The sequence below is a fragment of the Oryzias melastigma genome, linkage group LG6, assembly GCF_002922805.2.
Source record: "Oryzias melastigma strain HK-1 linkage group LG6, ASM292280v2, whole genome shotgun sequence".
Taxonomy (NCBI): domain Eukaryota; kingdom Metazoa; phylum Chordata; class Actinopteri; order Beloniformes; family Adrianichthyidae; genus Oryzias; species Oryzias melastigma.
Genome location: NC_050517.1, coordinates 21,720,437 through 21,733,530, shown reverse-complemented (window position 1 = coordinate 21,733,530; position 13,094 = coordinate 21,720,437). Strand labels below are relative to the sequence as shown.

Sequence of the window (13,094 nt, the reverse complement as noted above, 5' to 3'; positions counted from 1 at the left end):
GTTGAAGAAAACATCCTATCTGAAGTGGGAAGTGAAGTATTTTACAAATATGGTTTATTAAAGATTACTAGTTTGCCTCTGGTAAAGTGAAACCACAGAAAAACAATGGGAGACTTAACTGTAGTGAGTTTTAATCAACCAGGCAATTAAAAGAAGAATTTTGTAAGAGACTACTCAGAAAAAAGTTAAGGAAAATTATGATTATTAAAAAGCACATTTAAATGACCACATCTGACTTACAATAAAATGACAGATGTTGGTTGGAAAAAAGACAGGACTAAATACTTTTAAGGAACAAAAGCTATATTGAGAATCCATTTAGGTAGAGTCATTACACCAGGCATACTGACAATAAAGGCTTCGATTTCTATGGTTTTAATTATATTTTAATGAGTAATATTTGACTTGATTTATTTTGTAATACTTTTTACTTGATACGGTCAGTTGTAGATTAGGATCAAGTGGGCATTAGAACTGAGAATGAAGTTCATTTCTTAGATCAATAGGTGGCAGTTGAGCACCACCGGTATGTTCACCGCCCGGACGGTAGGTGGCAGCACACTTCCTTTGTGGGAGAAAGTACCAAACGACCAAACTTCCTGCCATTTTCAAGATGGTTTCTCCCACATGTAAACATGCGACTTAAGTGTGTTATCGGGTGCTCTGAAAAACGACATTTCTCTCACATTTATTGTACAGTTGAGTAACTTGACGAAAATCTTTATATTTTGCCTTTTTAATTTTCAAAGATTAGTGGGTTACTCCGTGTTAAGTTTGTAGCTAGCAGTAATCTGCAGGCAGAGCCATGTCTACGCATACCATCTTCGTTGGGTCTTTACCAGATTCAGCTACAAACGAACGGCTTGAAGAAATCTTCTCAGAAATCGGTCCGGTCAAACAATGCTTCGTGGTCCGAGAAAAAGGTACTGTTGTCACCATGCACCATCAAACAGAATACATGAGAAAAATGTGGAGCAATTTTTAAATAATATAAAGCACTAGTAAGTGATGTGAAAACAAGTTAAATTGGCTTTTGAAGGATCTTTGTAATTATTTATCAATAGAAACCGTTTATGACTAAAAGATGATTCGATTCTTTATGTTGACATTGATATAAAACCTAGTTATTACTTTATTTTTTTTATTTTTCTCTCTCTTGTAAATTGAGTTAATTGTGTCCATTTCCAAACCAGGGACAGACAAATGTCGGGGATTTGGTTTTGTCAAGTATTCAATGGAAGAAGATGCACAACGAGCCCTGCAAGAAATCAAAGACTACGATGGGAAGAAGCTCTCTCTTTCTATGGCAAAGAAGAAGATTAATGACAAAAAGAAAGCAGGTTTGGGGGAAGAAAACAGCACAAGCTGCAAGCTTAATTACCACAATGTTTTCTAACATCTTTCACATATCTTTACTTTTACAGTTAAAGAGACAGATAAAGCACCAAATCCTGGTCCAAAGAAAGCTCCGGGCATTAAAAAACAACAGCTGAAATCCCGACTCATTATCAGGAATCTCAGCTTTAAGGTACAGAATTAATCATGTAATTGTTTCTATCTTCTCTGTTTCATAACTCCTTACTTATGTTTCAGTGTTCGGAGGATGATCTAAAAGAGGTTTTTGAAAAATATGGAACAGTTTTGGAGGCCAAGATTCCCTTGAAACCTGGTGAACATTTTTTTCTCTAAGCAAAAATATTACAGCTTTGTTTTAACAGCAAGAAACATTTCAATATCTGGTTCTTTCATAGATGGAAAAATGCGAGGGTTTGCATTTGTGCTGTTTAAAAATGTGTGTGGAGCAGCAAAAGCACTAAAGGCGATGAACCTAAAGGAGATAAAAGGTCAGAGGGCCTAACTTTTGTCTTTTTTTGTAATTTGCATTGTTATATTTAATTTGAAACTGTTTTATTACAGGTCGACCTGTTGCAGTTGACTGGGCTGTTCCCAAGGACAAGTATACTGCCTCAGCACAGTCATCACAGTCAGGTAATTTTCCCACTGAAGTTTTTTATTTTATTTTTTATTGAGAAAACACATTTAATGCAACGTCAGAGCAGCACCAGAGCCAGGTCATGGTTTTTAGAAGCACTAGCTGACATAAATTGACATTTATGCAAAAATAAATGTTAATTTTTGAATTTTTGTGCTTCAAAACCAACATTTTTTGCCTCTTTAAAAGCTTGGCAACAACTTTTTCCCATCAGAGTCTAAAAAAATACCTTAATGTTCCAATAAAACCTAAACTATGTTTTTTCTATATATGTAGAAATATGTTGAATATTTAATTTAAAATATAACTGCTTTGCAACTCACTTCTCAATGAAGGCAGCATGATGTGAAACTGGATTTCTATTCTGATCGAATGATACTATTTCACATCATGCTGCATTCCCTGAGAAGTGAGTTGCGTAGCAGTTATGTATTACATTATATCTTCTACATATGTCAATGCATATTTTATGTCTCATTTTATTAGAAAAAGTTTTGATTTTGTTGGAACTTTCTTTTTCCTGCTCCTCCTAAATGCACTTTTTAATAATTGAACGTGAGTTTTTAATAACTGAATGATGGTTCTATTTTACTGCTATTTCATTGTATTTGTTTTTCTTATTGTTATATTTCTGTTTGCACTGTCATACTAGTCAGGAGCAACATTTCATTTCACCTGTGTACTTCTCTGCAGATACTATGTGTCAAATGACAATAAACAGAATCTTGATCAACAGTTTTTACTGTTCAAGTGTTTTTATTTTGATGGGAAATTTAGCAGACATGTTACTTTTTCTTCTTAGGCAACAAGAAAACAATAGAAGCAAAAGACACTGATGACGAGGATGAAGAAAAGAACAAAGTGGTGCAGCCGGTGGAAGAGCCCAAGTCAAAGGATGAAGATGAAAGTGAGGAGGAAGATGAGGATGAAGATGGCAGTGAGGATGAAGACGGCGGTGAGGATGATGAAAACAATGAAGATGACCAAGAAGAAGAGGAAGACGACGACAAGGAGGAGGATGATGATGATGATGATGATAATAGCCTTGATTCAGACAGTGTACAAGATGACAGTGAGGATGAGGAGGATGAAGATGATCAATCAGGTTAAGATATGTTATATACATTTGATCATAAAATTTGTTCTTTATTGATATTTAATTGACATTTATTTGTTTGTATTTATCTTGTAGCTAAAAGGAAAGCTAAGAAAAAACAACTTCCTTCTGATGTGAAAGAAGGCCGAACAGTTTTTATAAGGTTGGTCTCTTCTTCTTCTTAAATCTAAACTCTCCTTTAAAGTCAGTAAACTTAGCTGAACAGAAGTTTTTTAGAGTTCACACTTTGTCATCTCTGATCTCAACATTAACTTCTGATTTAGGAACTTGTCTTTTGACACGGAAGAAGAAGGACTCGAGGAAGTTCTCCTTCAGTACGGAGAGCTTAATTACATAAAGATCGTCCTCCATCCAGACACGGAACATTCAAAAGGTCAGAAAGGTCCAACAAAAATGCTTCAAAACAAAGAGCTGTACCCTTAAAACCTTGTTTGTAACTTTTTCAGGTTGTGCGTTTGCTCAGTTTAAGACCAAAGAAGCTGCAGACAAATGTATTGCTGCAGCTCAGGATGAAGCAGAGGTAAGAAATACATTTTTTTTCTTTCCCATCAACTGAGCTGCTTTTGTAGAAATAATGACTTTTCTTTGCATGTGATCTAGAAGGGGGGCATCCGTGTGGACGGCAGAAAGCTGTCGGTTGTTGCAGCAGTGAGCAGAGAAGATGCTGTCAAGCTAAAAGATGATAAGAAGAAAGTAGAAACGGGCAGCAGGAATCTGTACCTTGCCAGAGAAGGATGTAAGTCAGCACATTCCAGCCTTTTTAATAACTAACTATAATAGTGTGTTTTGATACTGCAATATTAGAATTATCCATGGAAATATTTTTTTTTAGTGTAAAATTTCTTCTTAACTTTCAGTGATTCGCTCTGGGACCAAGGCTGCAGAAGGGGTTTCTGAGGCAGACATGGCCAAAAGAACAAGAGTCAGTCAATCTTTATTAAAAAAAAAACTTTTTTTGTAATTGCATGAAGCTTCATTCAATCGTCTATGTTGTTTATCATTCTTCTTTTTAAAGAAATATGTATTTTTTCTACATAGTTTGAGGAAATGAAAAGAGCCAAGCTTCGGGACATCAGCGTGTTCGTCTCCAAAACTCGCCTGTGCATCCACAACCTGCCTAAGTCAGTGGACAACAAGAAGCTCCGGGCACTCTGCCTTCAAGCTGTGAAAGGAGTCAAAGGAGTTCGGATCGTAGAGGTAGATTGTGACGCATTTACTTTGTTTTTGGCTTTAAGCAAATATCTGTTTCCTCCAGTTTGGATTCATTTTGTCATTTTCTTTGACTTCTGTTCTTTCAGTGTCGAGTCATGTATGACAGGAAGCCAGAGAAGGGTCAGGTGGTCGGACAGTCTCTGGGTTATGGTTTCGTTCAGTTCCAGGAGCATGAACACGCTCTTAGCACTCTGCGTTACCTGAATAATAACCCAGACATCTTCAGCGCCCACAAGGTACACGTTTACACTGTAAAATCAGTATTTGGTGCCATTTTTTTTTCTATCCTATGCCCTGGTATAAGAAAACAACATGTAAATCTTTGTTTTTCATTTCTTGCTGTAGAGACCAATTGTGGAGTTCTCTCTGGAAGATTCAAGGAAGCTCAAAATAAAAGAAATAAGAAAGCAAAAGCACAAGGTAGCTCTTTAACAGTATGTTTGATCTGCAGCTAACACGCTTGTGTGGTTTTCATTGACTTTGTGACTTTGTGTTTACAGGATTTCCTGAAAAGTCATGCTTTCAAGGGAGGGAAGCCTCAACAGAAATATCCTGGAGAAGTTAACAGAACTCAGAGAAGTGGAGATGAAGAACAGTCAACGTCTAAAAAGAAAGGAAAAGATAAATGTAAGAAAGGTTCTGTCTTTCTTTTAGAGCACTGAGTCCAGGTTAAAAGTCTCGAGACACCAGGACTGTCAGACACAAACCCTCAACATGGTGACTAAGACATGCGGTTGTGATGAATGTAGCAACCTCAAACATCGTCATGGTCGATAGATGACCAGGATAAGATGTTAGAAGTGAAGCCAATGTGTTTGAGCTGTAATTCCCAATCTGAAAGAGTTTGTGCTCACGCTGACACCGTACAGTTACTCATGACGAGACACAGGAAGAGAGAAGTCTGACAGAGCACTTTGCACAACTGTAAAATAACGGTTTTGTAGTTTAATCACTGATGGGTTTATTTTTCCCCTTACACTGAATGCCAACATTTAAAATGCTCAGCAAGTTATAAATGTCGTTTTTCAATTTATTTTTATTTGTCAGGGAATTTCGAAAAGCAGAACCAACGCGGATTATATTCGGGCTTCAAGACCAAAGCCGAGGTCGAGCATGTCGATTTGCAGAATGGAAAAAAGCGAAGGAAGGTTCTACCTTTGCCTTCTCACCGAGGACCTAAGATCAGGTAAGATTACTGCTTACAGACACTCATGACTTATCGTTTCCTGGGGTGGAACGATTCATCTATGAATCGATTTCTATTCCTACGATCCAACCTGATCCATCTGGCTGAGGCAGAATTGAATCAAATCCAACTATATCATTAAAAATTGTTTCAAAATTCAATGAAAATTGGAAAAAAAAAATTAAGATTGAGACATGTTGGGCTTATTTTACTATTATTAAAAAGGTGCCATCACAGCTGACAACATACATGATGGCAGCAAAAAAATGATCAACCATCATAACAGTCCAATGTATGGAAAGAATTAGAAATTATAAAGTCATGTGACCATACAGTGAGCTATAATGTTCTATTTCCCTTTCTATTATTTTATGTGGAAAAAACAACAGTTGGTTTAACTTTCTGAAACTAAAATCTGAATTGATTTTCCATTAATTTCTGTTTACATATTTATTTTATGCACATATTTAATTTTTTTTTATTTTAGGTAATTAAATTGAAAGTGAATCGAATCGGCAACCACAAATACAGAATCTAAGTGTTGTTAAAATGAATCATTGCACCCCTTTTGTCGTCTTAAATAAATCTGACTTGTTTTTGTCAATTTTTCATCACTAGACTGTTATTTTGTCCAAAGTTAAAACATTTTTTTTCCAATTTGATCTGGACACTACACATTAAACTCTTGACCTTTTGCAGGATGCGGGACAAAGGAAAGCAACAAGCCCCGCCCCCCAAGAAAGCGAAGCCAGGATCCAAAAGAAACAATCAAAGGAGATTGCAGATCGAAAAGCCGTCACAGCTTAGAAATCAGGTTTGTATGCTTTAATTTCTTTTCCAAGTAATAACATCATAACTCACAAAACAATTTGCCATTTCTACCCACATGTGGTCCATATTCACCAAACATAAGACTCGGATCAGAAAACTGTGGCTTTAATAAAATATGACAGTTTGGTAAATGTGACATATTGGTAAGTAACAGAAAGAAATAGTACAATAACACTAAATTGGATCTAGCAGAATTTATATGCAGTATCTATATTTTTCAAATCCATACATTATTCTTAGTAGGTAAAGGGAGAAGACCTGAAAGGTAATTGTTAATCTTAAAATAGCTTAGAGGCAGAATATTTCCTCTATTGAATTTTCCAAAGAATGTTGGCTGTTGTAAAGGTGGAAGCTGTGTTGAGTGTTTTTGGCTGAGCTGCCCCAAAAAAAGGAGTTCTGGTGCAAAGAAAACCGATGAGACCTTAGTGGGAAAGCTCCTCCTGCCACCATGGAGAGCTGAAGTCGCCACAGTGGACGAATCCATTAACTCATCTCTGAAGTGATCATCTGTTCTGGTCATCCCATATTTATTTTTTTATTTATCTGGAATATAAATAAATAACTTGCCGTTTTTGTAGAACTGATAAGCCGGTTGTTGTCTTTGTGATTCATCGATGAGCAGATCATTTACAAGTTAACTGTTGTAATTCTCGTGTATGAAAAAGAAGATTATCTGTGAGTTTAAAGGATTTTATTTTCTGACCTTAATTTTTTTATTTTAGTTTAAAAAGTTGCAAACTACTACATTTGTGGGGGAAAGCAACACTTTCAATTTACTTTTCTTGTAGAAAATGTAGTATATTTTGAATGATCATCAGCTGTCTTATTATATCTGATGAGACTTTTTATTTTTTTTTCTGATCTTCAGAAGGTCCAAAATCAAAATAATAAGCGGTTCAAGAGAAAAGATGGCGACCGCTTTGAGAACCTGGTGGAGCAATACAAGAAGAAACTGTTGGGCAGCGGGAACAAAGGAGCAATCGTCAAAAGAAACAAGTGGTTTGATAGTTAGAACGGAAAATGAATGCAGAGGATTTTGTTTTTGAAATAATAAAAATAGTAAAAACTTGTAAAATTTGAGACACTTTTCAAAGACTTATTATGGTGTAAAAAACTCGATTTGTTTTCCAGAAAACTGTTTTTTCTTTCATTTTAAACAAGTAAAATATGTAAAGAAACAACGTTTTGTTTGTTGCTTTTTAATAAATAAATATTAAAGGAATGAGTTGTATTTTATGATGTTTTCTCATAATTGTATTAGATATATTGTCCACCTTTAATCCCTTTTTTAAAATGCTCTGAAAACTTGCAACTTACACTCTCTAAAAAAGTTTAAATTAAAAAAATAATCTGTTTTGTTTTTTAATTTGTCGAAATCAATTTAATTCTGAAAATAATTTCACAAAAGTGGAAAGCACAGAATTATATTAATCCTTTATTGCAAGAAGTACAAAAAATAAATACAAAGTGTACAAAATATTTTGCAGCACTTATCCTTAACTAAGTGATAATATTAAAATGCAATTTTTCCATTCATTTATACTCTTTGGTTGTCATAGAAACTCACCAATGTTGATTTTAAGGAATTTCCTTAAAAGACAACCTTGTTCCTGACAGGCTGTAATCATTACACTAATGTAATGTTAATTTTGTTGCTGCCTGCTAAGAAGCAGCAATACTTAAATATATATATATATATAACTAAAAACATTAAGTGTATAAAACAACATTTTCATAAATATTTAAATGTAAATATATAATGACAACAAAGTTACTTAGGTGCAGAATAATCCATAAATATGCTTAATAAATACAATTTTGTTCACAAAAGTCCCTCGTAGTTTGAAATAAATCCAGGAGTTAAGAGACCAAAATGTCTCAACAGATTTCCAGCTGGTTGGAGTTGTTGGGCAGCAGCAGCAGGAAGTTCTTCAGCCTGGTGACAGCCTGCATGCTCTCAGTGATGCTGAACCGTCTGGATGTCTGATTCTCTGTTGGGGCCGAGGGCGCCTCCCCGCAGTGCTTTTCCATCCATTCAGACATATTGTCAATCAGTGCAGAGACGTCAGCCTTGATCTTTTTGGCCCCGTCAAAGTCGTCTGAAATTTGGCTGCTGCATTCCTCTAAGACGGCCATAATGGAGGGAAGTCCGTTCAGCTCATCGGACGGCGGAGAGAACTTTGGGCCAATAGAAGTCTGTGAATCAATTAAAAACATATATCAGAAAGAAGTTTTTATGTAATGTTAGTGTTCATCAAAAAGGACACAATTTACCTGTAAGATTTGTTCCAGTCTCAGAGACAGTTCTTTAGTGATGTCTATTACATTTGACTTCATCTCCTGTAGTTCTGCGTTGACGGGGGCGGCTGTGGCCACATTCAAACTTTGGAATAGAAAGGCAAAAAGCACCAGAGTGTAGTCCATGGTCGCAGTTTATTTCCTTTGAAATAAAGTATGTAGCTGTGCAAAACGTCCTATGAGAATAAAAAGAAGATGACATGATTAAACTGTAAAAACAGCCTCCCAATTGGGAGATTTTCTTTAATTAAAAACCAAGAATTTCTGTTTTTTTTTTTTTTTCTCAAACTAATAACATGCTAGTGAAGACTTTTTTCTTGAAACAAAGACTTTCTTAACATTCAGATTTGCTTACTTTTCTCCACTTGATATTTGGTTCAAAAAACAACCAAAAAAAAAAAAAAATCTGGCTTGAGTTCATATCAGAATGTTGACTTTCTCCTATGTTTGCTTCCTTCCTGTAACTCGGCATGTTCGACTGTAGCAGCAAATATTTGAGATGGAGACACCAGTGACTATCTGACGGTGTCACAGGTACAAAGATCACAGAGTTTGGCAGCACTACTGCTCTCTGCTCAGGTGCTGGCTGAACCCACAGGTACACAGCACGTCATCTGTGTAGGACATCTCTAACAAATGTAACTTTAGAATAATATTCATAATAAAAAAAGATAAATAAAATACCAAGTTAGACTAAACTAAGTGTGATGATACGAGGAATAAAATAAAATAAAATAGAGAAAGAGTCATGCGAAGAGAGGAATTAGAGTTGACCTTACCTCGGTTTGAGTCCGGTTGTCTGGTGCTGTTGGGCACCATAATGCAGCATCTTATAGTGAGGGCTGTTGACTCATCTCTTACTCACCTCTGTCTGACACCCCAGTCACTCCCCCTTCATCCTGAAACTTACCTACTTCATGTTCCTGGACATCCCGGTTAGGTTGTAGGGGGCAAAAAAAGTTTATATTTAAAAAATATATAAAAATTTAATAAAGAAAGTAGGGAAAAAACACTCCTCTGATCACTTTTCTCTATTTTAATGTTTTTCAATCTTTTATTTTTTAGCTAAATAACATTTTTCATTAAAAAAAATTACAAATATGGCACAGGACCAACATGAAATGCTAAAAAATAAAATAAAATACAAAGTTCTCTTGTCTAATTGACAACATACAGTCATTCTGACCAAATGTGTTGAATAAGAACCAAATAAACACAAAGAAAAATGTTTGATCTTTAATATTTCTTCCTACTCTGTGTGAAACCTAGATGAACAGAGCTGATATCTTGGCTATGGTAAATGTTATTTTCACCAATTACGTGAAACAAATTTTTTTTCATATGGGACATTGATTTAAAAATACAATGCTAAATATAATATATTGTAGAGCAAATACGGTTTTGATTATTTCTTGTTTTATTTCATTATATCTTAGATTTATAATTTGGTTTATGAGTCAATAGTACAATAAATAAAAAGTACTTTGTGTGGAAACAGCAAAACTTTACTTTCAAATTGACTCATTGATGAGAAGTACAAAGGTCTATATCTTTTTTAAATATACAATTACCTGTAGCTCCTCCTCAGCATCTTTCCATAATATATTTTAACTGGTGAACCAGAGAATTTTATTCACTTTTGCTCTACAATTACAGCTTTGATGAGTTTATGTACTAGAGAATTATTTTATTTAAACTGACGGTTGACTTTCAACTTTTCAGAAATGAAACATCAAATGTGCAGTAGATATTGATGCTTGTTTGATCTCTTTTAGTGAAAAAATCATTTTGACAATCTTTTATTGTGATTAAAATATGAAAAAGTCTAAAGCAGTATTTAGTCTTCGGATAAACAAAATATTTTCCGTTAAACTGGAGAGTAAAATCAGTGAAATAAAATAAACATTGGCAAACATTTTAGACAGCACTAAATAATTTCAGATACTAACCAGTGAATGAAAAAAAAAGTTTATGGAAAAATACAAATGAGAGAAAGGGAGAAAACGTCTATATATTTTTTTTAAAGTTGTGCAAGAAAAGTTTTCCAGCTGCTTGGAAACACATTTTACTAATGGGCCAAAACACTGCCAAACATCTGGAATGACTAAAGATGGTGTGTGTAAGGCTTTGCACGTCTGTTTCTGACGTCTGTGTGCGATGACCTTCTTTGAGGAAAGGCCAAAAAACTCTCACCACCTGCAATACTATTTTGTTTTTATTCAATAAAACAAAAAAATGTTTTAATTATTTAGTAGCAGACATCCAAACAGTTAGATCTCATCATAAAAAGTATTTATTAAACTTCAAACAGAAGAAAGGAATCTTTTTTCTCTGCTTTGGTTTTATGAATCTTAGTATTGCAATAAGTACAATTTTGCACAGGAAGCTCTCATACAGTAAAAAAAAAAAAAAAAAAAAAAGAATACAACAGTCTGGCATGAAATGATTATCAATATTTGATGAGATTTTTGCATCACATGATTTATGGGAGAACATGAGTCACTAATCCTGAAGTGTCTGCTTCTTTCTTATCAAAGTCTGCCCTCTTACATGTGCAGCAGCTCTGCACACGTCTTTATTTAACTCCTAAAGTCATGGAAAAGCTAATACTGCACCAGAAGCTAATGGTTTAGAAAGATCTGCTGCTGATAAAACGGTTTACAGATTTATCAAGCTAATTGCTTAGGTTCAACACAAAAGCCAGAAATTCTGTTGAACTGACTGGTGGAAGTTTGTGAGTCAGGAATAGCAGAAATTCAGGTTTATACTCTGTCACTCAGCTGGCATGAGTGGTTTCTTACGTCCAACCTGATAACAACATGTGTCTGTTTTGCGCTACAGAACGTCCAGATGACGCGAAATTATGCAGCGGTCAGGGCTTTCCCACAATTATTCAGTTTCTGTTCCTGTTTAATAATACATTCAAATGGCTTAAAAAATTCCACCTTCCAGGAAGTTGGATGGAGCCCTGTCAGAATAAACTTGCCTTACATTTTTGTCATTTTTTCACATTAGTAATTCATGCAAGCATATTTTACTCATATATTAGTTAACTTTTTTGTTGCTTTTGAGAAGTTTGAAGAAATAAAACATTTTAATGCAAAATGTAATGCATATTTGCTCTCGATTTCAGATTGTCTTTGTAAGGAAAAAAAGCTCTTGATCACATCTGGACTCCCACAATTAATGATGTTGTTCTCTTTTCCGTGTCTATCTGTCAAATATGGTGGAAACTGTAATGCAGGCATGCTATTGTGCCAGGTTTAATGAGGCACAACTCTTTGGGCACCAAATGGGAGACTTTTGTCAGCCATGTCTTTATCTTGATGTGCACCCTGTTACAGTTAGAGTTGTTTTGGTTTGTTCCGATAAAGTCTCTGATGCAGGATTCATGTAACTGTTCATAAAAGTTTGATGTCTTTCAGGTTTGGCTTCTGCAGGACCTTCTAAAAAAACATCTGCTAATATGATCTGAAAGGTCCAGGTAGAAAGAAAAATTGAATTGCATTCACTTTCCAAATACCTAAAGAATATTTAGCAATGATAACTTTTTTGTTAATTGGTTGTTACACATTTAATCTATTTTTTTATTATTTTATTCAAGAAATAAATAAAACAAATTGTGCCTGTGTAGTTCAAAATGGCAGTTTGTTTATAAAATATAGCTGATAAATCTGAAAAATTTAAAAAGTTACTTTTTTTCCTGCAATTCTTTTTTTTATGATAGAGGGAGTAAAATTAAAATTTGGATATCCTGTAGTTTTATAAATTCTCTCACTTAGAAATCATGGAGGGATCTGAATTTTCTTATCTTAGGTTTGTGTCCACTGTGAGAGACATGAAGAAAAACAATCTAGAAGTCACATGGCATTATTTTAAATTATTTATTTATGTTCAGCTGCTGCAAATAAGTATTTAAGCACCTGAAAAATATCAGTGTTAATATTTGGTACGATAGCGTTTGTTCACGATTACACAGATCAAACGTTTCCTGTAGTTTTTCATGAGGTTTACACTCACTACAGGTGGTTTTTTTGGCCCACTCCTCCACACAGATCTTCTCTAGAGATTAAATGTCTAAGATGTCTAAGAAAATCTAAGATTTTCCACTGGGTTTAGGTATGGGGACTGGCTAAGCCCCTCCAGAACCTTGACATGCTTCTTACGGAGCCGCTCCTTGGTTATACCGGCTGTGTGCTTTGGGCCGTTGTCGTGTTCAATGCTCTTATTGAGGTTAGGAGGTTGTTCCCTGAAATCTCACATGGCCCCGGTCCTCCTCTCCTTAATACAGAGCAGTCGTCCTGTCCCACGTGCAGACAAACACCCCCATAGTATGATGCTACTACCCCCATGCTTCATAGTAGGGACGGGATTCCTAAGATGGTATTCACCATTCTTTTTTCTCCAAAAATGGTGAGAGGAATTAAGACCCAAAAGTTATTATATGATCTCATCTG

The 13,094-nt window shown here is 35.1% G+C and overlaps 2 protein-coding genes across 2 annotated transcripts; one reads left to right on the top strand and one right to left on the bottom strand.

Annotated features, from left to right (window-relative positions):
• Positions 1–477: 477 nt before the first annotated feature.
• On the top strand, positions 478–7,575 carry rbm28 (RNA binding motif protein 28). Its single transcript, XM_024282613.2, has 19 exons — positions 478–923; positions 1,194–1,340; positions 1,425–1,528; positions 1,594–1,669; positions 1,752–1,844; positions 1,918–1,989; positions 2,796–3,098; positions 3,186–3,252; positions 3,374–3,483; positions 3,557–3,630; positions 3,711–3,846; positions 3,968–4,032; positions 4,149–4,307; positions 4,409–4,558; positions 4,668–4,742; positions 4,823–4,949; positions 5,370–5,508; positions 6,208–6,322; positions 7,208–7,575. The coding sequence occupies exons 1-19, from the start codon at positions 806–808 to the stop codon at positions 7,349–7,351; spliced, it is 2,274 nt and encodes a 757-aa protein (XP_024138381.1). The 5' UTR covers positions 478–805; the 3' UTR covers positions 7,352–7,575.
• A 234-nt stretch (positions 7,576–7,809) lies between these two features.
• On the bottom strand, positions 7,810–9,886 carry LOC112152829 (leptin-A-like). The gene is made up of 2 exons (XM_024282625.2): positions 8,614–9,886; positions 7,810–8,535 (listed from the first exon to the last, which is right to left on the bottom strand). The coding sequence occupies exons 1-2, from the start codon at positions 8,761–8,763 to the stop codon at positions 8,218–8,220; spliced, it is 468 nt and encodes a 155-aa protein (XP_024138393.1). The 5' UTR covers positions 8,764–9,886; the 3' UTR covers positions 7,810–8,217.
• Between the last annotated feature and the right edge of the window lie 3,208 nt (positions 9,887–13,094).

Bases quoted from the DNA above. Each gene is read 5' to 3' on its own strand.
- rbm28 (XM_024282613.2), top strand. From the start codon at position 806: ATGTCTACGCATACCATCTTCGTTGGGTCTTTACCAGATTCAGCTACA. The intron at 1,529-1,593 runs GTACAGAATTAA...CTTATGTTTCAG, and splicing joins TCAGGAATCTCAGCTTTAAG to TGTTCGGAGGATGATCTAAA. The intron at 4,308-4,408 runs GTAGATTGTGAC...CTGTTCTTTCAG, and splicing joins AAGGAGTTCGGATCGTAGAG to TGTCGAGTCATGTATGACAG.
- LOC112152829 (XM_024282625.2), bottom strand. From the start codon at position 8,763: ATGGACTACACTCTGGTGCTTTTTGCCTTTCTATTCCAAAGTTTGAAT. The intron at 8,536-8,613 runs GTAAATTGTGTC...ATTGATTCACAG, and splicing joins GACTGGAACAAATCTTACAG to ACTTCTATTGGCCCAAAGTT.